We start from the raw sequence: 26,630 nt of genomic DNA, 5'->3' as shown, positions 1-26,630 counted from the left end.
CTCGGACCCAGACCCTGGACAGATCACTTCTCCCCTCAGCATCCCCAAGAGCACCTGCATAGGTGGTGGGGCAGTGAATGACACTGTCGGGCAGTGGATAGAGGACAGGCCTTGGAGTAAGGAAGACCTGGGTTCAAGTGCTGCCATATCTGTACTAGCCCTGTGATCCTTCAGCCTCCTGGTGTCCCAAGCAGCACTCCAAAACCATTTCAGTCCCCCACAAGTGGCCCACGTTCATTAATGGAAGTCATTCCAGATGTGGATGACCAGCTGTGCAGTCCGTGTAGGTGGCCAGTGCTCACAACGCCCATCACTATGGCCATCATGAAGAGAGGCACTCAGGGCTTGTTCACATATCCTAAGGTCTCTGTACCCCAGAGATGGACAAGGAGCTTGGCACAGAGGAATCTTCCGAAGGCCAGCCTCCTGTGGGCCACTCCTGCTCCCTCTTTGATAAGTTAATTACAGTAGCTAGCAACCTTAGTTCATGTATGATTTGTGCATCAGTGCCTGGCACTGTGCTAGGCTCTTTACAAACGTTATCTGATTTGACTCCCACAACACCCCTTCGAAGGAGATGCTATTATGATCATCGCCATTTTACAGGTGAAACTGAGGCAGGGCAGGGTTACCCAGCTGGGCAGGGTCTAAGCCTGACTCCGGGCCAAAGGGCAGCCAAGGACTCACGCCCCGGGGGGCCTGCTGGGTCCACTGCCCTGCGAGGACCATAGAGAAGCCGGCCCACCTCACCCGGCCAAGTGGCCCCCCCGAGGTGGGACGACCGACTGGAGGGAGGAGGGACACGTGGCAGCGGCACTGACTTCACACCGGAAGTGATGTAGGCAGGGGGCGGGGCCTCCATGCACGTCCCCGCTGAGCCCCGCCCCCCCGCGGGCGCTAGCGGAAGTGGCGTGCATCCGCGCTGGGCGTTCAAAGGGGTGCGTTGGGGCGCTCGCGGCGGGACAGACGGAGGGCCGGCGGCAGGGAGACAGCGATGGAGCCGGCGGGGAGCGGCGGCTCCTCCTCCGTGGACTCTCAGGCCGCCTTCGTGCTGAGCAACCTGGCCGAGGTGGTGGAGCGCGTCCTCGCCTTTCTGCCCACCAAGGCGCTGCTGCGGGTGGCCGGGTGAGGAGCCCCGGGGGGCGCGGGGAGGGCCGGGCCCCCGCGCAGCGGCCCCCGTCCGCCAGGCCGCCCCTCTTCCCCGGCAGGCCTACAGGGTCCCAGCCCGGCTAGCCGCTGCCTCTTCCTTCTCCCGGGCACCTGCCCCGCCCCCCGCCCGAGCCCCCGCGCGTGCTCACTGAGCTCAGCCGCCGCCTCCCCTCCCCCAGCTGCTCCGGGCCCTGGGCCCTGCTGAGCCCAAGAGCGAGAGAGAGAGAGAGAGAGAGAGAGAGAGAGAGAGAGAGAGAGAGAGAGAGAGAGATGCCCGGGGCGGGGAGCGCCTTTCCCCACGTGACCTGCGGCCCTCGTGCCTCCCGCGTTCTGTGGCCTGGGGGCCCCGAGGCTTACGGAGCTCTTTGACGTCAGCCCTCTTGTCTCTGGGAGCCGTCGTGTCCACTCGGGCCGTTTTAACAAGAATAGCCGTAGCTGGCGTTTGTGTAGAGCTTAAAGCGCTTCGCAGAATTCTCCTGATCCCCATTTTGCAGATGAGGAAGTTGAGGCTGGCGGAGGCGCCGCAGGGCCAGACTTAAAGTGGCCCTGCAGATGGGGGTTGGGATGCCAGGGTGATCCTGAGGGGCAGAGGAGGGGGTGACCCACATGTGACGCTGGTGAAATGTGATGTGTAAAGAAGAGGGCATGGGAAAAACGAGGGTCAGGATGAGGGAGGAGAGGGTAGGGCAGGGAACAGAGAGTTCCGGCTGGCCGGAATGTGCGGCGCAGAAATGTGAGATAAAGCCGGAAAAATAAATGGTGGCCAGCTCATGGGGAGCCTTGAAAATGCCAGCGTCAGAAATTTATACTTTGTTGGGCAGATAATGGGGGCCTGCTGGAGATAATCTTGAGGAGTAATTAGTCATTTTTATTAGGAAGATCAGGAGTAGATGTAATTTTCTGAGGGGAGAGATCCTGGAGGCAACAGAAATGGCTAAGAGGCTATCTCAGTTCTGCTGAGTGAATGCTAAGGAAACCTGGAGGAGGTGCTAGCAGTGTTTGTGGAGAGACTGGACCAAGGATGTTGTAATGATAGAATCTGAAGCCTTGCATTTGAATGTAGGAAGAAAGGGAAGAGTCAGTGCTGATTCTAAGGTTTCAAGACCTGGTGATTGGGAGAGTGTTGGGGGAGAGTTTTCATCTGTACAAAAAGAGAGATTATGTGGAGAAATGGCATTTGGGAAAAGAATAATAACTACAACCACTATCTATATAGTGCTTACTGCATGCTAGGCACTGGTTAGTGCTTTACAGTTACGTCATTTGATACAGTAACAAAAAGTAGCTGTTATTCCCACTTTACAGATGGGGGAATTTTTGGATGAGTACCAGCTTGACACCCAGGTAGATGGAAATTTCCGGCGAGCAGTTGAAAAACGTAGTACTGGGATCAGTTTGGAACCTGTCGTGATTTTTTTTTTCCAGTGTGTCCCGGTTATGGAAGGAATGTGTGCGCCGAACCTTGAGGACCCAGCAGAGCGTAGCCTGGATCTCCACAATGGAGCCTGGGCCCCCAGAGATGCACTCGCTGGTCCAAGTGTTAGCCAAGGAGCTTGAGGCAAGTGTTGGTCAGCCAATAATGGAGCACTGCATTTCCTATGGTGTCAGTCTTTAATAGACTGAGCATCAGTTCTCCTGAGATGATGGCATCTTCCTTGGGGTTGTTGTGCTTAAACTTTGTCTCATTTCTTTTTGATGTGTTTGTTTGCGACATGTTCACTATTAGTTACACAATTAACCTTTATGGAAATCCTTTCACTAGCTAAATGTGAAATACCTAAATCAAATCATTAAAGTAGAAACTTTCAGGGAGTTTTTAGTGATACATTTCCAATTAGGTTTGTAATGTGTCATGGGAAGATGGGGGCATATTAAGATGCAGAGGATCACAGATCTATGAAAAACAAACACTCCAGTGGGACTCAGAAATGTACCACTTTGGAAGGAAGTGAAAAGAAGCATCTCTAAACTTCCTTATCCTACGCAACCCTGGAATCTATAGGGGGGGACCCAGGTTGTTGTGAGAAGACAGGGATAGACAAGCTGGGTTAGGTCAAGGGTGGAATCCTCACAACCCCTGGAGGCCTTAGGCTAGTCCATCACTCCCAGCCTTTCCTGAAGTCAGTGGCTGTAGCAGCAGCCTCAGGGTGTTCCAGAGGCCAGCTGTGAGAAAGACCCTAGGCAGAATCCAGCTTGAGCAGTCCCTGAAGCCTGTGGAAGGAACCCAGCAACAACCAACTGGGAAAGCCCTCAGTCAGTTTATGGCAGTGAGAGGTCCCGGAGCCCTGTAACAAGAGCTGTTCTCTTCCCACCCCCACCACCCCAGCCCATCATTAGAGCCCTTCTAGAGTCCCTTAAAGGAGGGGCCTAACCACACCATTTATTTGTGGAGCTTGACCAAGTGTAACACCCTTCATTTCCCACCCCCTCAACTTAAATACTGAACTAGATGAGATGAGCGAATGAAGGTGAAAACTACAGATGCCATGGGAGAGCTACCTTGGTTTGAGAGAGACACACATGTAAACCCCAAGGAAAATAGCACCTCAACAAGCGCAAGGTAAAGCTTGGGGAAATATATCTTGGCCATAGGGACTGCAGAAGTACCAGGAAGAAGAAATAAAATGAAATATAGAGTGGAAAAGGGAAGAAGGAAAGAAGGGTAAGGAAAATTCACATAGAGATGGTGAGAAACCAAGAACTATAGATGCCCCGAAAATCAGAATGGACCAGACAGAAAACAAGGATTGCTTAAGACAAGAATTAGGAAGACCCAAACCAAAAGATTGGAAAAATAGAAGAAAATGTAAGAAATGTAATAGCAAAAACAACTGGTTTAGAAAACAGATGAAGGAGAAAAAAACCTAAGAATTATCATGTCTGAAAACCATGATTAGGAAAAGAAATGTCTTGGATACCATTTTAAAAACAATAACAACACAAAACTGCAAACCACCCAGAACTCTCAGGACCAGATGGAAAAATGAAAATAGAAACAATATAGTCACCTCTGGAAGGAAACCCCAAAATGAAAAAGGTCCAAGAATATCATAGCCAAAATTCAGAGCTTCCATCAAAGAAAGAGTACTGTATGCAGCCAAGAAGGAGCTCAAGTACCAAGGAACCACAGTAAGATTCCCACAAGACTGATAAGGAGAGGAGGATTTGGAATACAGCGATAAAAGTAAAGAGATAAAAGGTTTATCACTAAGGATGACCTTTCTTGCAAAAGCTGTGTATATAATCTTATAGGGAAAGGGGTTGATGAATGAATGTTTAATGAAGTAGAAGATTTTCAAGTATTCCTGATGAAAAGGACAGAACTGAGTATGTAGATATTTTTTAAATGAGAGTGCAGGGTCCAAGAGGAATAAAAATGGAAAGGGAATGTTTTACATATTTATAGGAGGACAAAAAACAAATCTCTTTGCAGAACGCTAATATTTCTAAGGGTTTATAAAGAAAGGTGAAATTATAGTTGGCCCATGGATGATGTTCTTCCATCCTAAAGGTCTAAGAAGAAGACAAAATGGGAGTGACAGAGGACTCTACTGGAGAAGAAAGAAGGTAGAAGGGAAGGGAAATTACCTGCATAAAAGAGATTCACAAGATGAAGAATCTGTAGTTATGAAGGAAGGTGTGGGGGAAATGGGCATCCTATGAATCTCACTTTCGTCTGAACATGATAAAGGAACACAGAAAATAATATACCCACAAATGAACAGATTTTTATGTAGAAACACATTAAACTCAGAGGGGAAATGGAAGATAGGGAGAAGGGGAGGGAAAGAAAAGGGTCTAAGAGAGAGAGCAGGATAGCAAGGGAGCACTTACAAGCAAAACAAACTAGAAAATTGGAAGGAGGAGATTAAAAGGAAGGGAAGAAAGTCAAAACTTGATGTCAGGACTGAATGAAGTAAGGTCAAGAGAAGAATCGCATTATAGAGGAAAACAGTCTGCTTCACATATAACATGGCAAGTGTTAGACAGATTTCCCTTTCTTCTACCTCATCGTGTAGAGGGACGTAGGAACCAAGAGGAAAAAGTACAAAAGGACAGATAGAGGAAAATAAATAGCTAACAATTATAACTGAATGAGCTAAACTCACATAAAACACGAGAGGCTAGCACAATGATTTAGAAAGCAGAATCTAACAATGTATTTACAGGAAACAAATTTGAAACACTAGGATTCACATAGGATTAAAATGAAGAGTTGGGGCAAAGTTATGCTTCAGTTGAATTTAAAACAAGATAATTTCATACAAGACTACAGTAAATATTCCCATGGTAGAAAGAGACACACCAGTATTTTACATTATCTTAAAGATGTCATAGAATTGATCATAGTGGAGAAGACATTAATGTACCCCTTCTGAACTTAGACAAATCTAATCAAAAGAGAAACAAAGAAGTTATGGATCTGACTAGAACTTGGGAAAAATTAGAGATGATAGCTCTCATGATTAGGGAATGGAGTTAAAATGGAATTTACATACTTTTCAGCAGTACAAGGCAACATTAAAATTTGGCTGTATATGGGAGTGGGGCATAAAAACCAAAAATATAAAAAATACTGCATGCATTTAGTGATCACAATGCAATAAAAATTAAGTAAAATCATTAGGGAATTTTTTAAAAATGAGACTAAATTAACTACTGGGTCAAAGCAAATTATATAAACGGGCGTTTTCACCAAAGAAATTGACAAAACTAAGTGTACTAAAACTTACAGAACATAACTAAATCAGTTTTGAGGGGGTAATTTATATCTAAAAGCTTTCATCAGCAAAAGAGAAAAGTCAGTAAATTGGGCATAGAAAACTTGAACAGCAAGTCTAAAATCTTCAACTAACATAACAAAGTAGAAATTCTGAAAATCAAAGAGATAAAATTGAAAGCAAAACAACCATTAAATTGATAAACTAGAAGCTGCTTTAAAAAAACCAATCTGATTCTTTAAAAGGAAAGAAAAAATTGTGTCAAAAATAGAAAAGAACTTAAAAATAATCAGAGAAGAAATAAAGGAAATACCAAAAACTGTTTTGTTAAGTCATGCTAACAAAACTGATAAAGGAAATAGATGAATACTTATTTTTTTAAAAAATTCCAGATTAACAAGAACTAGATTATTTAAATAATCCAATATCAGAAAACCTGAATGAGCCATAAATGAACACCCAAAGGAAAAAACTCCAGGATCATGTGGATTTGCACATGAATTCAAACATTCAAAGAACAATTAGTCCCAATATTATGGCACTCTCTGTTTCTGTGATACAAGTATGGTTTTGATACTAAACTGGGGAGAGACAGAAACTACAGAGCAGTGTTACCAATGAATCAATGCAAAAAATTTTAAAGAAAACCACAAACTATAATCTCTAATGAGTATCGACACTAAAAAATTTAAATATTAACAAGTAGGCTATAATATAATTGAAAGATTATGCATAATGACCTGGATGGGTTTATATCATGAATACAGGCTTGGTTCAATATAAGGAAGACTGTAAGTATAATAAACCATGTTAGTATAAATATTTTTTTAAAGTAATTGTGGGGGCAGCTAGGTGGTACAGTAGATAGAGCATTGGTTCTGAAGTCAGGAGGACCTGAGTTCAAATCCAGCGACAGACCACACACTTCACACTTGCTAGCTGTGTGACCTGGGCAAGTCACTTAGCTCTGATTGCCTAAAAAAAAAAAAAAGTTATGATGTCAGTGCTGAAAAAGTTTTTGAAAAAACCCAACCTTTGTTTCTGTTTACAAATCCAGAAATTGTGGAATGGACCTAAATATAAAAATGTATTTAACTCTGAGAGTATAAGACAAAAAGAAATTGAGGGCATAGCATAGGCAAAGGGAACAAGATGGTTTTTGCAGATGGTAGGGTGGTGTACTTGAAGAATCCTGCAGAACCAACCAAAGTTAATTGAAATAACAAGCGTAGCCGAAAGGTAGAAGGATCTATGCTATGTCCATATGAATAATCAGCACTCCTACATGTGATTAATAGAAGTCATCAGGGAGGGCTTAAAAGAGAAATCTTGTTTAAAATAACTACAGAAACAGAAGTATTTGGAAATGTGCCTGCTGTGATTCATGCAGAGGCTAAAGGAATCCAACCCCATAACGCTTTGCAGAAATACAGATCTAAGTAATGGGAGGAACATTAAATACTGATATGTTAGTCAAGCCAGTATAATAAGAATGGCCATACCTAAATTACCTTTCTCAGCGTTGTACCGGGGAGGAAGATTTCAGAGAAGTAGAAATAATAATGAAATTCAGATGGCAGAAGAGAAGACGAAGAATATCAAGGGTAATGATGAAATAAGTACGAAGGAAGTCTGTCATTACCAAATCTCAAAGTATGCTACAAGGCAGTGATTAAAATGACTTGGCATTCGTTTAAAAAAAAAAAGGCGGCTCAGTGGAGCAGATTATGCTTACAACATAATAAGGAAGTAGTAAACTGTTTGATAAGCTCAAACCCAAAGACTCCAGTTATTGGGGAAAGGACTTGATATTTGACAAAAACTTCTGGGAAAATTGAACATCAGGCTGGCAGAAACTAGGAGTAGACCAACAGTTTATCTTAAATAAACTCTTAATTGGTACCTGCTTTAGGCACCAGAGGTGACAAATTAGAGGGACAAAGAAGAAATGAACTTTTAAATCTCTGGAAGGGGTCAGAGTTCACGAATAAGCAACTGATAGGATCGGACGAGGTAAAACGAACAATTTTTATTTAAAATTAAAATTTTTTGCACAAATTCTAAAATTTAGAAGGGAAACAGGTAACTAGGGGGAAAAATCTTTAAAACAAATTTCTCTGATAAGGACCTTATGTCTAAGTTTAAAATGAACTTTTATAAGATTAAAATATTCATGTGATTAAAAATCATTCCCTAAAGATAAATGGTCAAAGGATATGAGCAAGCAGTTTTCAAAGGACAAGGGAGGGGAAAGGAAGAGACTAAAGCCAGGGTACGCTACTGTCTTAATTGTTAGTGGAGCTGTGAATAGGCCCAGCTACTGTATTCGGGAAGGAATTTGGAACTGTGCTCCAAAAGTTCTTCACCTGTGCATACTGTTTGGCCCATTTATGCCACTTCTAAGCCTGTATCCCAAAGAAACTAAAGAACATGGGGCAGGACCTCTAAAAATGATTCATAGGAGCCAAAAATTGGAAAGTAAGGAGGTATACTCCTATTGGGGTTAACAGTTGAAACCAATTCAGTATGTGAATTAATAGAATGTTAATGTGCCATAAGAACTGATGAAATGGACAGCCTCAGAGGGAACTGGTGCAGAGGACAGTAAGCAGAACTAGGAGAACAATTTGTACAATACAGTTATAGAGGATAACAACTTTGAAAGCCGTTAACACTCAGTTTAGAACCCAATTATTAAGCTGCACGTACTTTAACACTGAGCTACCACTACTAGGCCTGTGCCTTGAAGAGTAGAACAAGGCCCCATGGACAAACATTTATAGGAGTTCTTTGGCTAAAGGAATTACAGAATATGAATTTAACGGAACATCATTGTGCCTTAAATGGTGAAGAGAATGGTTTCAGAGGAACCTGGGAAGATTTGTATGAATTGATGCAAAGTGAACAAAACTAGAAAAACCGTATCTACATATGTAATACACACATATACAGGCATATATGTAACCATACACATGTGTATACATGCAAACATATATGTATACGTACTTGTGTGTGCAACAACATTGTAGGGAAAGCTTTGAAAGACTTCAGAACTTGATTGTTGCAGTGACCAAGAGAATGAAAATGACAGTTCTACTCTCTCCTGATGAGGGAGGTCATGAACCTAAAAGAGATGCACATTTCTGGGCATGGCCAGTGTGAGAATTTGTTTTTGCCACACCATGCAGTGATATATTAAGGGCTTTATTTTGTGTTAAATTTGCTCAGTGGGTGAGAGGAGTGGATGGATTAATTTTTTAAAGTATATTTATGCTATAATACATTTAATACCTTTTATTAAATGTATTGATTTAGTACATTCAGTTGTGCATTACTGTTGCTGTGAATTAAAATTCAAGTGCTGAACCACAATGTCAAAGAGCAGTGATGGGAAGACACTGCATCGTTTGGCTGCTAAAAATATTTTAGTGCCCTGCCTTAATGGGGTAGAATTACTGTTGATATTACTGGTATTGGGAATGAATGAGGAGAAGTTATTGAAAACTGTGAAGTTAAGGTTTTTAAATGAATGCCATTTGCATTTTTAAATCTTTGTATTGCTGTGATGCATTCTATGGAACAAAATATTTTCAAAAATAGAAATATTTTTTAAAATAAAGTCCTAAATCAGCTTTGTAAAATAGTAGATCAGCCTAGTTCCAAATCACAGGTCGAGGGAAGCAATCCTGAATATTGACTGCATAGACCTGTAGGAGCATGGAGTCAGCATTTATTAATTGCCTTCTTGGTATATTAGAACAAAGTTAAACATTAATTAGAAATATTTTAAAATCTGTTATGGTTTTATAAAATACTTTTTTAATAGAATTTTTGGTAATAGAAAAGTTTCTTTTGGCTTCTAGCTCCTTAAAAGCTGTATTTTGAGCAAATATGTAAAGGAATGTTAGGTGTAAACATTGCCTAGTATGAAGATTAAGGTGGGAAATACACTGATAACTTTCCACTTTTCAGATTTGGTGCCATGAAATATGAGTTTGTGAAGATGCTCATCTGAGCATTCTCTCTCTTTCTCTTGTCTTTGTCTCTTTTCATCTGTGTATCTATGCAAAAACTATAAAAATATCCCATCTCCAAAATTACAGTTTTGAACCAAAAAATAAGGGTAGTATGTGGATAACTTCTCTAGAGCAGAGGTTCTTAACCTTTTTGTGTCAGAGATCCCTTCCAAGAATATTGTTTTTAAATTCATGAAATAAGATGCGTAGGATTGCATAGGAAACCAATTATATTGAAAATAGTTATCAAAATATATTTTTTAAAAAGTTCATGGATCCCAGTCTAAAAGTCCACTATAGAGTTTTATGCTTATCTATTCAAACTTGAAAACTGTCTAATACAATAGGAAGGAAACTAAATAAAAGCACGTTCCCACATTTACTGTAAAATGAAATTATTCATAGGAACCAATAAAAAATATTTTAAATGGATTACTTCTAATTTTTAAATTTTAGGTAATGGTGATCACGTGTTCATTTCACATGTTTTGTCAAGAGATTTGAAAAATCTTTCAAAATGACAAGTTGAAAGGAAGTTCACCCTTTTTTGATAAACATTTTATTTTATGGCAGCATATAAGCTTTTTGCATCAGGGACTGTTTCACTTTTGCATGTTTCACCAGTGCTTGGCACAGTGCCACATGTGTATAACACTTAACACGTATTCATAGATCATATTCAGGTTCCATTGTGTTCTTGATTTATTTGGTAATGACTGAGTGATATCTTTTGGTGGCAGAACTTTTTTAGCAGGGAAATCTGTGTTCTAAGAGGACTGATGTGATAAGAGAAGGCCATTGTGGAAGGCCAAAGGTGAACTGAAGGAATGTAGTCACTAGGAAGTTGGGCCTGATGACTCAGAATGCCCCAAGTAGTACTCGTGGGGTGGCAGCGTTCCAGCTTTAGCTCTTCCATTGCTTTTTTGCAGAAGGTTCATGCATTGCCACAGACTGTCCTCTACATGGCTGATGAGGATACTTTCGTTGGAGAGGAGGATGGCCATGGACACAAGAAAGGTGACTATCAGAACATAAGAGGATAATTTTCCCAAGTGGTTCTGCAGTGTTGAACCAAACCTGAAAGTTGTTGGCAGCATTTCAGCCCTGTGAGCGTGTCATAGAATGCATTAACAAGTCCTTATGTACGTGACACTTTGTTCCAGATAACTTAGAGCCCAGTAATGCAGCTCATCCCAGTTATTTGAAAGGTTTTTTCTTCCTCCTGAAATAGGTTAGATGTAACTTAGCATGGATGAAACTAGTCATTACAGTGCCAGATGCATGTTGGCCAAAAGAACTGTTAGGGGTTCGGTTACCAATTCTCTTTTCCTGGTACAAGTTACCAATAAAACATTCTTTTTGGTGTGCTAAAGCATGAAGTCTTTCATGCTGTGATTACTTCTCTGTGTTGAATGATACACATTGAACTAAAGAGTTTTACTTATAGAATGAAGTAATTATCCAAAGTGATTACATAACCAAAAAAGTAGTTCCACTGTAGTATCAGCCAATTAGAGGGAGAAAGCAGGAGGTCTTATTTTGAAGTTCATTTGTGGTTTCCTTATTTGTTGGCAGTATGTTAGGGAAGGGGGAAATGTCTCATGAAAATTTTAGGACTTAGTCTGAAATGTTAGTTCCAGGGTGGGTGGGGGAAGTAGAGGGAGGTGGGAAATAGTACTTAATTGTTATAGAGTAATCTTTAAAATATGAGCTCTTTTAAAAACCATGCTGCATTAAATGAAGACTTCCAAAGATTCCTTCAGGTCTCAGTTTCTTTATCATTTTGTTACAGCACGAAAGAGAAACCCCCAGGAAATTGCACGTGCCATTGAGAAGTTGTTTCCAAAACGTTGCCATGTCCTCGGGGTTATAACCCCAGGAGTCATAGGTGAGAGAGCCCACTGAAGTGGGACAAACACGTCTGACTCTCTTCTTAAAAGAAAAAATAGGATTGATAGCTTTTGTTTTCAGTTCCTTCATTTCCTAAACATGTCCCTCCCCTCCCTCAGCCTTGGCGAGCGCTGCCCCATGACAGAGAATCCCATAAAAGAAGAGAAAAGCAGGTCAGCCAAAGGAACGCATTAGCTGTGCTTCACTGTGTGGGCAGCACTGGGCACCGCTTGTCCTCCACCTTTGCAGAAGAGGCGCATTTTAAAGTTTCTTTTGGGCTTAATTTCATCACTCTAATTACATAGCATGGAGCCTTTTTGGGAGGGGGGAGTCTTTATGTTGTTGTGGTTAATGGGATTATTGTTTTTCTGGTTCTGCTTATTTCACTTTGCATCTTCCCTTCTCTGTTCCCGGTGGTCATCATTTCTGACGGAGCTGGGGAGATGTATAGGTGTTTAAAAGCAAAATTATTTGGGTCTAAAAATGATGGTCACATTTGTTTGCTGTTGCTCTACTTGACCTAAATAGTGTTTCCAAAGTTATGGCTAATATTTAAAAATTAGTTTATTTCTAAAATTAGCCTGAGGAACTGGAAGTTGAAATACTGACTTTAAATATTAAATTGGTGACTTGGATAAAGGCATAAATGTCCTGCTTATCCAATTTAGAGATGATCCAAAACTTGGAGAGAAAGCTCATGTATTGGATAACAGAGTTGAGATCCAAAAACGATCTTTGACGGTCTGTAATGCACTGAATTGAATATAAATGCCTTGATTTGTTGTTTTGGGTTTTTTTTTAATGAGTTGTATGAGTAGAGACTGATGCAAGGATAACAAGACAGAATTAGAAAACCCCTGGGTTTTAGTGGATTTAGTTGGTTTGGGGCTTAGTATGAGTCAGCAGTATACCATGGCAGCAAAAAAGCCAACATAGCGATTAGCCTAATTTTTTCAATAACAGAGACGTGGTGGCAAGAACAAAGGAGGTGTTTTGCCCTAGTCAGACTACATCTGATCATACATCACATAGATGTGTCGTCTTTGGTTCTCATCCTCCCTGTTTCCTCTCATTACCCCTTTGTCCAAAAAAAAAAAATCAGCTTAGCTTTAGCTGCCTCGAATTTTTGCTGTTGCTTCTAAGCCACTTCTCATGGGTTTTTCTGCAGCTTGTTATAATCCCTCTCATATGGGACATTCACTTGCTGGGTTATTGCGTAATTGTACTCAAAAATAACCCCCAGTGGACCCAGACTGCAGAAGTTTTGAGTAATGGGTAGACATTACAGAGAGACAGATTTTGTCTCAACATAAGGATAAGCTTACTGAGTTCACTTTTGAACTTGGGGATTTCCTTGTGTTTTTTTTTTTAATATGAAATAAGTAACATTTGTTGTGCATTACTCTGAATAGATAGCAAAATTTAAGGTCTTTTGCACATAGAAAATGAAAACTTGATTTAGGTAGGTAGAATTTACTTCAGCTATCTAGATATTTTCAGAGAAGACAATTTAAACAGTCTGATTTAATAAGGTATGTTTAATCTAGGTGTTCAAATGCCTTTTAAATATAATGGTTATTTCTAAAATGACTATTAACTTCTATCTGTTACCTTTTTCCTTTTTGGGGGGAGGGTGGGGATTAATTTGTGAGTTTGGGGTTATTATTAATCCATTCAAGTAAGCTGCTTATTTATATCATTCTTTCTTGGTTTCATTCTAAATGCTTTTCAAAAAGAAAGTGAGTAAGTAGAGTTTTGGGGAAGAATAAAGATGAAATCTTTATTAAGTGATTGTTGACTGCATTTGAGTCGCAAAAAGTCTTTGGATAAATAAATTTCTCAATGGAAAGTAGTCTAGATTGTTTAGCAGTCTGGCCTGGGAAAGAGCTCCTGCAGAAGGCAGGATTTGGAGTGGAAGGTTAGACTAAGACCAAGTGTGACAGGACATACTTTGCGTTGTGATTTATTTTCCAGTAACTCCAATGGGATCAGGGAGCAACCGGCCTCAAGAAATAGAAGATGGAGAAGCTGGCTTTGCAATATTGTTCCCCAAAATTGATGGCGTAAAAATTGAGACTTTTCATTTTCTGAAGGATCTGAGAAAATGTATCCATGAAAGCAAACTAATTGAAGCAGGTAAGTTTTGTTTCTGTCAGTGTTCTCACATTTGGTAGAATCTCAGTGTGTGCTCAGGTAAGTCATCCAACAAGATAACTGAGGGCTCCTATCCAGCAACCCACAGTGATAGCCTTTGTTATCAGAGGACATTCAGCCTTCGGGTAACCTTAGGAATGGGACAGAGCAAAATGAACAGTGTTTTTGGTAGGAAATTGCTTTGTGGACTAGAAAGAAAAGGAACAGACTCATTTGCTGGCAGTGGGCGTAAAAGCTAAACTACACATTGACCACCAAAAAGCAGCATGGAAAGGAGCCAGACAAGGAGAGGAAAGGGACGTGGACAGAGGGACTGACAAGACCAGAGCAGGTTTGTAGTCGCAGGGCACACAGCCCTGCCCTCCTGAGAATACCAGTGATGCACAGGGACGCTGCCTTTTCTGGGCTTTCCAAAATGACTCCAGAGTTAGACTTTTCAGGCCTGTCAGTGTGTTGGTTTTCGTGGCCCTGAGCACTTGATCTAATCAAGGGGATCCTGTCTCCCCATGTATCTTGGGTTTCAGTTCTGTTAGCCGTTTTTGTTCTGTCCTTTCCAGTTCGCATGTCGCTGTCCTTGGTAGAGAAGACGAGCACTAAGAGCTGAGCCGTTCTGCCTCCTCTCGCCTTTGATCCTCTTTTTCCCAACATAGCTTTAAAAACCCTTTTCAGTTTCAGAGCAGATATATTGGGTTGCAATATTTATATAATGTTAAGTTTATAATTATTTACATTTTAAAGAGGACACCAAAGAAGAAAGTCTCCAGTACATTTGGTAAATCTTAGACTTTTAGAGGTTTTAGGGAAAAAGATGTAGACAGTAATCCCATGGGGTGTGGAGTTGGGACTAGTACCCACAAAGGTGAGGAGGATATCACGGATCCAGCACTGAGACTAAGCCAGGGCCTTTTGAGGAATGTGTGGCATGTATCTATCAGTCCCTCTTCCTGCTGCCCTCCAACACATGCTGCAACAAATCTGAGATAATGCCATGATTAGAGTGCCTCAGCTTTTTGCTCCTTTTTCTCCAACATTAGAAGGAGGCTGCTTTCTTAGATTTTGTTTAGGTAGCAAAAGTTTGGATTAAAGCAATAATTTCTTGTGATTTTGTTTTCTGGTAGGGAAAGCAATTCCAAAGAATTTTGATACCTATTGTATTGTTGAATAGGGGAGTATGTTTTTCTTGACCCTTTAGGACTGCTTTCTGACAGTTTACAGTCAAATATGTTTATTTTATGTCTAATTTGATTTGGGGCCTTTGACAGGATTTTTATTTTGTAGGCTTGTTTGGTTGGTGGAACATGTATCTTTTAAATGTTAATTGAATAACTTTTGGGTGATAACTTGTCAGTGGAATAGCATAGCCATTTCTCTTGGGGTGGGGGGAGGGTTTCCTCCCTAAGGTTTAATTTTTTTTTTTTAATTCTGAAGTTAAACACACTTCCCCTTGGATGTTTCCTTATACCAAATAGAAAGAGGATTATTATGTAATACTGTAAATTTTTTATTACACACGGTTTGCTTTTTTAAATGGTATATAATAAAATGAACAACCTGTTACTTTTAAAGCCACCCTGTTTATATGTATTTCCTTCTGCACTTCTTTCTGTTCTCTTCTGTGCATTTTTAAAAATCCTTTAATGGCCCTCCTTTCCCTTCCTTTCCTTTTCCCTCTTGCAACATTAATTGCTAGCTTCCCTCTCCTCTCCTGATGCCACACTCAAAAAGAGAAAAATGCAAACCTCAGAACAAACATAATCCACACGTTTGCATATCTTATTCTACACAAGTGTCATCTTTTTCATGAGGTAGATGGCATGCTTCATCATCATTCTGAATTGTCAGTCATTGCCTTGATCAGAGTTCCCAAGTCTTTCAAAAAGTTTTTCTTTGCAGTGTTGTATAAATTCACATGGTTCTGTTTAACTTCACTGTTATCAGTTTATACAAATTTTTTTTAATCCTTTCATAATCTGTTATGGAGCAGTATTATTTCGTTACATTTTCACACCAGAATTCCACAATTGATGAGCAGCCTTTTAGTTTCCAGTTCTTTGCCACTACAAAAAGACATGGGCCCTTTTCATCTTTATTTAATCCCTTTGGGATATAGGTCTAGTTAGTGGTAGTGCTGGGCTAAATAGTATTCACAAGTTAGTGACTTCCAAATTGCTTTGCATAATGGCTAGACTAAGTCACAGCTCCACTCGGTTCTTAGGTATTCAGCTAAAATGATCCAGATTTATATTATCTGGGTGCTTGATATTTCTTGCTCTTAGGATTTGTTACTGTGGAATCTGTTAGTACTTCCTTTTTCTGTATTCTGTCATGTAGGCTATCTAAGATGGTCTCCTGCTTAGAACATCAACTTTTTGCTCTATAACATTAAATTTTGGGAAGAGGTAACTAAGTTTCTATTCTGTTTGTGAAGGTAGAAGTTCATATTCAGGAAATTAGCTCTAATCCTTTCAAAGCCAGAATGACCTAGGTGCCTGAAAAGTAGAATGACTTGTCTAACAGAGGGCCATTAGTGTGGAAAGGGAAGGGAAAACCCACTTGGTTTTTAGTACTGAGATACTTTTTTTTTTAATTGGATGAATAAGGTTTTGGATTGTAAGTGAATTTTGTCTAATACAGTCATTGAAAGTAATATTTGCCTATAGCATGATCATGTGAGAAACAATGACATTTCAGTGACAGTACTAAATTCTTTTAATATCTATCATTTAGAGAGGCAGCAGGGCATAGTGGCTAGAGGTCTCACACTGGAGTCAGGACAGTCCTAATTCAGTCTTGCCTCTCAGTGCTGTAGGCAGCCCTTTGTCAATACAGACTGTATTGTAAAACTGCATAAATAGAGGGAGTTTCTCCATCTGGAGTTCCCCTAATGTAGGACTTCTTAAACGGTTTCCACTGATGACCCTTCAGCACTTCTTGAATGGTGGGTCGAGACCCCGTATGGACTGAGTATAATGGATGAATAACAAATCTAACCTTCCCTCTGCCAAAAAAAAATTCCCATATTAACAGCTTCCCAACACTTAAGGGCCATGTAATAGTTCTTTTACTTTTTGAAGATGTATGTCTCTTAAGTTGAATTCAGCAGATATTTTTAAGTTTGCAGAGAGCTCTTCTCAGCATGGGGGTGGGGGGAATGAGAGGATAAAAAGTTTAGTTAGGCAGTAGCCTTGTCTTTGTAAAGTTTACAGTCTAGTTGGGAAATCATGTTGGGTCTTGATTCTCTAATTCTGATGGCAAGTGGACTCATAAGATGTCAGAGTTGGAAAGAACTATTCTCTAATCCTGCTCCCTTAACAGAGGAAGAAACTGGAGGCACAAGAAGGGAAGTGACTTGAAATAGTTCTGTAGGCGGTGAGAGAGGAAACCAGTTAGAGAGGAAGAAGAAAGACTGCCATGCTGCAGTGAGGGCCCAGCTGAAGTGGGCTAGCTTATCTAGCTAGCCATTCAGCAGTGTGGGAGGAGTAGAGGAGGAAACAGATGATGAGTGGTGAGCTGTGATAGGACAATTAGGGGTGAGGAAGATGTGAAAATAGGGATAGTTAACCCTGGGATCAAGATGGGGAAGGGAGGAAAGTGAAGTCAAAGCAGGGCTAATTTTGAAAGTTCCGAGAGCTGGCAGGTTTGGAGGGCTCACTGAAAGGGAAGACTAGGTTTGGGAGGGCTGAGGCATAGGGAGAAATGAGATGAAAGGAAGTTATGGTCATACAGAGTAAGTCAGAATTTTTAATTAAGAAAATGTAACACTTGTGGATAATGATGAGATCCCACGTGGGACCATTCATATATGTTCCTGAAATAGTGTAAAGGAGTAGAGAGTAAAATTGAAGGAGGCTGAGGAATTGGGAGATTAGGGAGCATCATTGTGATTATGGAAGTCCTTCTGTGTGTGTGTGTGTGTGTGTGTGTGTGTGTGTGTGTGTGTGTGTATGTGTGTGTGTATGTATGTAAGGGCAGGAAAGAAAGATGGTTGTCCAAGTGCTTAGGTCTTTGAAAAAGACAGTCTCCCCAGCAACAGCCACCATGACATGGATTGGGTAGAAAATTATGAGTCTACTTCAGAAGAGGAGAGGTTGAGTAAAGGGCATTGAGGAGCAAAAGGAATATTTAGACTCTTTCTCCAGTATCATCCCCTCCCTACTGCTTTAGAGGATAAGATACAGCGAGGGCTGGAGAGACTATCTGGGGATGCTTTGTCCTTGAGGAGAGCCAGATTTCAATAAGAGAGAAATTTCAATAATACGTAGCACCATGAGAGAAAAATGCAGGACAAAAGGAAGGCTTTCATTGTAGAATGGGAATTCCAGAGGGCACGATGGAAGGGATGATTGGGGTTGGAGTGGGGCATGAGTGGGATTGGGTTGGGGTGTGGGGATTGGAAATGGTTTTCTCCTCAATAACAAGAAGAAGAAGAAGAAGAATAGCTAGCAGCTTCTCTGTGCCAGGCACCGTACCAGGTGTTCTACAGATATCTCATTTAATCTTCATCACAACTGTGGGAGGTAGGTATTGTTATCTCCATTTTACTGAGGAGGGAAACTGAGGCAAGCAGAGATTAAATGACTTGCTCAGGGTCACTCAGCTAAAAAGTATCTGAGGCTAGATTTTGATTATTACAGGGATAAGGACAGAAATTGGGGAAGATGGGTAGCAATAGGTGGCAGGTGGATAGTGAAGCCCAGTGTCCATGGGGTGTTGCTAAGGGTGCTGGTCGGCTCTGGCCTTGATCTCTTCTATATGTGTTACATGGGCAAGTCACCAATGACTCACAGGTCCAGTCCCTATTCCTAGATATTTTGAATATCCAGAGCATGTTGTATCCCCACACTTTAAATCCATAAGCATTTATTTACTGCCTGTCAGATGCTGAAGATAAAGACAAAAAAAAATCCATCTCCCTGCAAAAAGCTAATGTTCTGTTAGAAAAGGCAACATGGAAATGTGTGTGTATGTATGCATGTGCACACGTATACACATATCTCCCTATACATACACATATACCTACACATACATGCATGTATTCACACACACATAATATGAAATGAAGGTACTTGGGGTCATTGGCATTTGGGGGTATATCTTGAAAGAAATGAAAGAACCTGAAGGAGGGTTTCAGGTTACTGTAGAACAGGAGCTCTTTGAGGGGAAGGATTATCTCACTTTTGAATTTATGTGCCTGGTGCCAGGCACACAGTAGGACTTATGTGATGAATAGCCTCTTTTTAAAGGCTAAGCTAACCAGAACTCAACATGAGACTCAGGACTGATCAGTGTTCATTCATCTCCCATAAGCCCTTTTGGATCTTGGTAGCTTTAGCTTTTCAAACAGGATGGAGGTGAGGGTAAAATCCATCAAGGTATAAAGTGTACATTTCCATGGCTGATGAATTAATTCTCTAGACCATTTATGAAGCACCAACTGTGCTAGGAATTATTTAACTGTTATTAAATTATGTAATGAAATGCTTCTATGAAGTACTCTTTTCCATATGCTTGGGTTACATAACTTCAAAATGAGTCTTTAAGCAGTTAACTTCAGAACTGTTTCTTTAAAAAGAATTTAAATTCTCCCAGATGTTGAAAACTCCTTGTTTTCACTTTAGGCTTGGCGGTCATTGGAATACTTTTTCAGTTGGCTGTCTGTCCTAAATCTGCATATGGTCTTAGTATACAGCAGTTTTATTTTTTAACAGTGAATCCTGAAGTTCTGCAACTTTATTAAATGAGTTTAGCTATACCCCATATAAAGCCAAATCTGAAAGTCCCTTTGTTTCAGACAGAAGTACCTATATGTTACTTAGGGTTTTCAGATGCCTGCTGACTCCTGAATCCACTGGGAGGGCACTTTTGTTGCTGCTCTTCTAAGGAGTGAGTATTCATGTATTTAGGCTTCAAACGGTCTCCAGTATTTGCTGCATCTTTTTGTTTTGAATCTCAGAGGCCAGTTCAGTTCAAGCACCTATGTAGGTATCCACAGGAGTAGAGAATTTTATATTGGGAGAGGTAACACTTTAAATGAAAAGAGCACTGAATGAGAGGAGATGATGATGTGGAGGTCTTGCCTTATTTCTGCCACAAATTTCAGGTACAACTTTGGGGAAATAATTTCTGCTCTCTGGGCCTCAGTTTCCTCATCTGTAAAAGGAGAAGAGAAGGTAAGACTAAATGATCTCACTTTCCTTCTACACCTGTGACTGACAGTTGCTTTTCTTTTTGTCCATTACAGGTCTTAAAAACAATCCTGAACTGAGAGTGGTCCTTATTTTTGGCTACAATTCTTGGAAGATAGGAGCTGCTGGATTTCTTCAAAAAGTAGTCAACATTCTCAATGAAAAGAGCGTCATGCTGGCTGGCGGCCAGGTAGACCGCTTGACCTCACTGACGTCAGAGAGGTTTGTGCCCATCCTGCTCTGTCCCGGGTGGGAGTAGGGGAAGAGGAGGATTAGAATCTTGGCACTCTTGGGGGAGTTTTTGGGAGTGATGTCATCCCTTCACCTCCAAACTTGCTGGCATAATTTATCTGTTTTTTTAATGGATAGGGAGGGTGGTATATTGAAGAAAACAACAATAATGGCTGGCATTTATATAGTGGTTTAAGGTTTGCGTCCTCATGCCACCCCGTGAAGTAGGTACTGTTATTTTATTGATGTGGAAACGGAGTGTAAGAAAGGTGAAGTGACTTGCCTAGGGTCTGAGGCAGGATTTGAATGGAGGGCTTCCTGACTCCCAAGTTCTAACTCCTAGCTGCTGTTCTACCTACCTACCTACCTAAGCACACTCAATTTACATACTAAGACCTGATTTCACCTCCCAGCTCCCAAGCTTAGGGGATTCCTTGACTTGCTCATCTGTTAAAGAAGAGGACTCTGGGATCCTAGAGCCGGAAGAGCCTTGAGTGGTCATCTCGTATTTCACCAGTGAGGAGATCGGGGCCTAGGGAGTGGCAGCTGGCCACCCCTTTCTCTGCCGTGCTGCCTCCTTTAGTTCTGGGAGGCCAGTTAGCGAAGGTCAGTGGTGTGCCCTCACGACAGGGGTGCTCCAAGGCATCCCTTTTCCAGGTTCACTCGATCATTCCCCTCCCACTTGGATAGTTGTGAATAGGTGGATATTATACTTATCCTTCAGTTAAAGAAGCCCTTCTCCTTGCCAAGGCAAAACCATCAGCATGCACAGGTGATCATTCCATCCCATCGTCCCCAGCAGACTGCCCGCCTCCTTTGTCATCCTGTGCGTGCCCATGACTCCCCCAGCCTTAAAAAGACATCACTTGATCGGCCATCCCTGCCAGGCAGCAAGCATTGGGTGCCGACTGCCTCAGGCTTTGTGCTGAGAACTGGGGTTGTGAGTACAAGAGGGAAGCGATCTCTATCGTCAAGGACATTTGGGAGAGACTCCCAGACTTGCAGTCAGAGGAATCGGGAAGGGGTTTGTGCTTGTATGGTGTCCTACAGGAAGAGAGGGGACTCTGAGGCAGCAGCAAGACACAGACAGAGTCAGTCAGGGGTCAGCAAGTATTTATTCAACATTTACTATATGCAAGGCCCAATGCTAACTGCCCAGGGTACAAAGAAAGGCAGAACTCCTTAAGAAAACCATTTATATGTGATGCTTCCCATTCCTCTCCTCTCACTTCTTCGCTCATCACCATCTGGCTTGTGACCTCCTTGTTCACCTGAAATTGCTCTCTTTAATTGGGACGGTCTTTTCTCAGTCCCCATCAGACTTCTTGATCTCTCAACAGCCTTTGTTTTGTGACACGCTGTCTGCCTGCTCCTCCTCGGCCTCCTTCACAGACTCTTCTTCCAGGTCATGCACACTGACCCCCATCTTTTCTCCTCCCTCTCTGTGTAGATGGTTCTCAGATCTCTGTCTGCCCCCTCATCTTCCTCCTGAGCTACAGTCCCACATCATCCATCATCTTTTGGACATCCAGCAAGTCAAATGCAGCTCTCACTCTCTTTCCCCACAGATCCTACCATATCTCCCATGACTTGCCAGGGCACCATGACCCTCCTGCTGACCTAGACTCCTCGACTTCTCCCTCTGCTCACCCCATATTTCTAATCTATTGTCACATCTTGTCATTTCTACCTTCACATGTCTTGTGTATGTTGCTTTCCACTCACACAGCCCCACCTCTGGTGCAAGCCCTTTATCACCTCCAGTCCTCTGGGCAGTCTGCCTGCTTCAGGCTTCTTTCTACTCTAATGCTCTTCTGCTCTCAGCTGCCAAAGGGAAGGTCTGTCGGTGGGACCCCATTGCCTCCCACTTAATAAGCCCCAGGGTGAGGATACTAGTTGGAGCCGGTGGGATCAGGGAATGCTTCATGTAGAAAGGGGCAGTGCTTGAGCTGAGCCTGGAAGGAGCAGAGTACAGGGGTGACCAAAGAGGCTAGCCTGTGGAAAGACCTACACGGGGGAGATGGAGGGTCGTGGGTGCAGAATAGTGAGGAGGCCAGGATGGCCAAACCCTGGAGGGCATAGAGGGGAGTGATTAGGAAGTATATGCACTGGAAAAGTGGAGAGATGCAGATTGTAAATCTTCCCTAGCTTCACATTGCCCTCAGACTTTTGGGATACCTGGTATTTGCTCTTAGACACAATGGGGAGCAAGCAGGGTTTATGGAAAAGTGTTGACATGATCAGACTGAGCTTTAGGAAAACGACTTTTTGGCTAAAGGGCATGGGGAGGCCAAATGACTCCTCCAGTCTGGGGGGTAGATGACAAGCGGATGAGGGAGAGGAAGGCTTTGAAGGTCCCAGCAAGGCTGCTGCTCTGGGCTGCTGGCAGGAGTGGCAGTGCTCTCCTCGAGAATAGGGAAATTCAGAAGAGGGATGGGGTGGGGGGAATGACAGTCTTTTAAAAATTAGAATGTAACGGTTCTGAAAGGTTTTCTTCCCTGGAGACGCATCTTCATTTGGTTCTCATCAAGAACATTTTATTATTGCAAGCTTTTATTTGTCTTCAGAGATGTCAGCATTTGCTCCTCTCTTTTGTTTTTTTGTTCTAATGCTCTAGGTAGAAAGTATGTGGTGGTTGCTCTTTGAAAGAGTTCCTCAGCGCTGGGTGTTCACGAAGCCTCTTGTTCTGCCAGAACAGCCTCTGAAGCATGGCAGTCATTACACTGGGATTAAATCCCCCAGATAGCCTAGGCATACTCTCAAGGCAGTTGAAGGTCCACAAAAAGAAAATTCAAGCTTAACAACATCCATCCAGAGATTTTTTTTTAAATTAATTCTCATTTTTGTTTTGAGTGTAATCTACATTTGTATATAAATAGAGGAAAAAGAGGATTGTACAAGAAACTGTAGGCCTGCATAATCTTTTTTTCTCTAAATCTATTGGGATCAATCTGTGATTTTCTTGCTTGCCTAGAGTTCTTTCTTTTCTCTCAATTTAAAAAAGAAGATACATAAATCCTCTTTTCTTCACTACTCCTCCTTTGCAGCCCCATTCTCCCCCTCCTCCCTTTTGGGGGAGAGACAAGACAAAAACCAAGTTCTTGTAGCAAACAGACGTAGGCATGCAGAACACATTGCCACCTTTGGCTTTGAACAAGCTTCATTTTGCGCCGTGCTCCGTCGCCGCTGTGTCAGGGCTGATGCCTGAGTTCATCACCTGTCTGGGGAGCTTCAGCAGCCCTCTGCCACCGTGGCTGGTCACTGTGCTAAGGAGAGTCCTTACGTCTTTGAGAGTTATTTTTCTTTATAACGTTGTTATTGTATAAGTTCTGCTTTTATTCACTTCACTCTGCATCCATTCATAAGGTCTTCCTAGGTTTCTCTGAAATTAGAAACAGCTTCATCTTTTCTTATGCTGAAATACTCTTCCATTATATTCATATTCCATGACTTGTTTGTCCATTGCCCAGTTGACTGCCACCCCCTGGTTTCTAGTCCTTTGCTTCTACAAAAAGACCTGCTACAAATATTTTTGCACATATGGGTCTTGAAATTTCTTCTTTTTTTTGATAAAGATTCTGTTAACTGAGTTAATTATATTCTCTTCCCTTTGCACAAAATTGGTGTCCTTAATGACCCCTGTGGTTTGAACGGTGATGGAAAAGCAGTTTTGAATGGAGGGTTGTAGTCAGTACTTCATAAGGGAGTGCACAGGAAGGAAGAAGAAAGCCTGGGGTAATGAATTCTGTATAATGGTATCCCAAATGCCCCATTTCCTTGACTCACAACCCTGGGCAGGCAGGGTTTGGACCAGATATAGTTCAGAATACACCTTTATTAATTGTCTGCCACTGATCTTCCTCCATGCTCCCTGGAGCTATCTGTGCTTTACCCCAATCCATCCACTCTTTGTTACTATTGTCCAGATGGGATCACTGCTTCCACTTCAAAAATTGAGGTAATTTCTGCCAGTCTTGCTTAGCTCTGAGGCCAAATTGTGACTTATTCTGTATACATACTCTGAAAAACCTAGAGTGAAACTGGTCGTTTGCAGTGTGTTCATACTCCAGTGTTGTTGTCATTAAAAGGGAAGGCTGCAGTGCTAGCCATTTTGTCGGATGGTATCCCAGGCTATAGATTTAAGTTCCTTTAGCAGAAACACCATTTAGAACAGAGGTGTCAATGTGCCTTGTGGCAAAGGTGGCAGTAGAACCAGATTGAAATGTAATTAGGAAATGTTTTCACGAAATAATGATACAGTACAACATAGATAATGTTAGTTGGTGGTTTTCTGCGTCATTGTGTTCCCTTCAAGGAGCTTGACACCATTCATTTATAAGATTGATCCTGTAGTTTGAGTGTTATCTGAGTTGTTTATTTCCCTTGTGAGCCTGTGTAGAACAATCTTGGGAAGCAGTGATTAGCAGTCAGAAATGGTACAAAATAACTGTTCTCATTCCCTAGGATAATTTGTACCCAGGATTAGACAGACTGACTAATGTTGTGACATAAACTGTCGCTTGATGGGCAGCAGCTGGATTTCAGATGCTCACCTTTTTTTGCCTTTTCAATATTTCTAAATACATCAGGGAAAAGGGTCTTTGATACTGCCTCAGCTCCTCTTTGCCTCCCACAAAAGTAACTGTAGACCCTGTTAGAGCTTAATAGCTGGGTCCCTGTGGCTTTTCTGACTCAGAATCAGGCCCAGCCACACTGGATGGCAGAGCGGCAGCTCAACCAAGAAGGCTGGCCCTCAGGTAGCGGCTCAGGAAGGCCCCTCGCTTGGGTAGCTCAGTGGCAGGTTTGGACACAGACTTGCAGGTCTGTTCAGTGCTACCCGGATCGGGGAGGGGAGTGTTCAGGTGAGCCGCCAGCCCCAGGCCCACCCCGGCTGCCTGCAGGCTGGCTCCTGTGCTGATGTGTCCGTTCCCTTTCAGTAACCCCCCCACCAACGAGGCCTGTGGCGTAGTCGGCCTCTCCTTCAGCGGCCCGCAGATCCAGAGCGCGTCCGTTCTTCTGAACCAGGATGTGAATGATGAGAAGACTGCCGAGGCGGCCATGCAGCGCCTCAAAGCCGCCAACATCCCCGAGTACAACACGTTTGGCTTCATGTTCGCCTGTGTGGGCCGAGGCTTCCAGTACTACCGGACCCGCCGGAACGTGGAGGCAGATGCCTTCCGGAAGTTCTTCCCGACCGTCCCCTTATTTGGCTTCTTTGGAAACGGAGAAATAGGGTGTGATCGAATAGTCACAGGGAACTTCATCCTGAGGGAGTGTAATGAGGTCGAGGATATTTTGCTCCATAGCTACACCACTGTCATGATCCTCATCCACCTCGGCCCCACCAAGTGAGGCGCTTGTGCTTCAGGGGTGCCTGCAGCCCACCGTCCCCCACAACCTGGGGGCGTGTACATATTTCAGATGAAAGTACCTTTAGGAGTGTCTGTTTTATAACTTTGTTTGATGCTGTCAAGATAATGTTGGAATAGGTCTAACAATGTCAAGTGAAGGAGAACTTGTGTGTAAGATAATACTGTGTGGAGGTCGTCACTGGGTCAGCTTGGGAGAGATGGAGGGCCGGTGCCCGGGGTGATGGGTGACTGCCCTTTACCTGTGGTGAGAGGGGAGAGCCCTGGATTGGGCTCTCCCTCCCCCACTGCCACGTAGTAGTTGTGTGCAGAGCCTTTCTGAGCCTCAGTTTCCTCATCTGCATAATGGAGAGAACACTTGCACTACCTAACTCACAGGGGTTGTTGTGAGGCTACAATGGAATGTGTGTAAAGCACTTTGTAAACCTGAAAGTGCCGCAGAACTGTGTAAGTGATTTATTGTCAGATAATGATCATCTTGGGGCCATAATCATGCAGTTTTTTGTTTTCTTCAAAAACATACACAACATTGGTCTGTTGTTTCCTTAAGGGAGACCTTTTCTCAACTGCACCTGTTTTTCAGACACTTTAATAAAGTTATTACATTATTTTTACTCATTGCATAAAAGTTAAAATAAAATATTTTGTGGTGGTCGTTGGTCCATTGAAATTATTCAGCCTGAAGAACAAATTTGCAAGACTGATCAGCAGTATTACTTTATACATGAAAGCTATTCCTTTCCATTTGTCAATAAAGAAAACACAAATAACTCTTTTTTGTTCCCCTTCTTTTTGTAGCCGAACAGCAGCAGGTACCCACCCTAGCATAAGTTCACTGTTCTTATTTATAAACTCGGATAGGACTGCTTTGCAGCTAGGTGGCATCAGCCATTAGGGAGAAAGGGGAGGTCAGTA

At 42.2% G+C, this 26,630-nt stretch overlaps 1 protein-coding gene across 2 annotated transcripts; it reads left to right on the top strand.

Annotated features, from left to right (window-relative positions):
* The first annotated feature begins 895 nt into the window (after nt 1-895).
* FBXO22 (F-box protein 22) lies at nt 896-26,485 on the top strand. Of its 2 annotated transcripts, XM_020975983.2 has the most exons (7): nt 896-1,125; nt 2,575-2,707; nt 10,816-10,903; nt 11,679-11,774; nt 13,751-13,912; nt 20,172-20,337; nt 25,284-26,485. In XM_020975983.2, the coding sequence occupies exons 1-7, from the start codon at nt 995-997 to the stop codon at nt 25,696-25,698; spliced, it is 1,191 nt and encodes a 396-aa protein (XP_020831642.1). In that variant the 5' UTR covers nt 896-994; the 3' UTR covers nt 25,699-26,485. The 2 variants fall into 2 exon arrangements, with proteins under 2 accessions (XP_020831642.1, XP_078006892.1); XM_078150766.1 differs by lacking the exon at nt 2,575-2,707 and having other exon boundaries at nt 896-1,069.
* Nucleotides 26,486-26,630: the final 145 nt, after the last annotated feature.

Source organism: Phascolarctos cinereus, unplaced genomic scaffold, assembly GCF_003287225.1.
Source record: "Phascolarctos cinereus isolate Bilbo 61053 unplaced genomic scaffold, phaCin_HiC Scaffold_3;HRSCAF=262, whole genome shotgun sequence".
Lineage (NCBI taxonomy): Eukaryota > Metazoa > Chordata > Mammalia > Diprotodontia > Phascolarctidae > Phascolarctos > Phascolarctos cinereus.
This window is presented reverse-complemented; position numbering and strand designations above follow the sequence as displayed.

Coding starts and splice junctions, on each gene's coding strand:
- FBXO22 (XM_020975983.2), top strand. CDS start 995: ATGGAGCCGGCGGGGAGCGGCGGCTCCTCCTCCGTGGACTCTCAGGCC. Junction 1,126..2,574: donor GCGCTGCTGCGGGTGGCCGG/GTGAGGAGCCCC, acceptor TTTTTTTTCCAG/TGTGTCCCGGTTATGGAAGG. Junction 20,338..25,283: donor ACCTCACTGACGTCAGAGAG/GTTTGTGCCCAT, acceptor GTTCCCTTTCAG/TAACCCCCCCACCAACGAGG.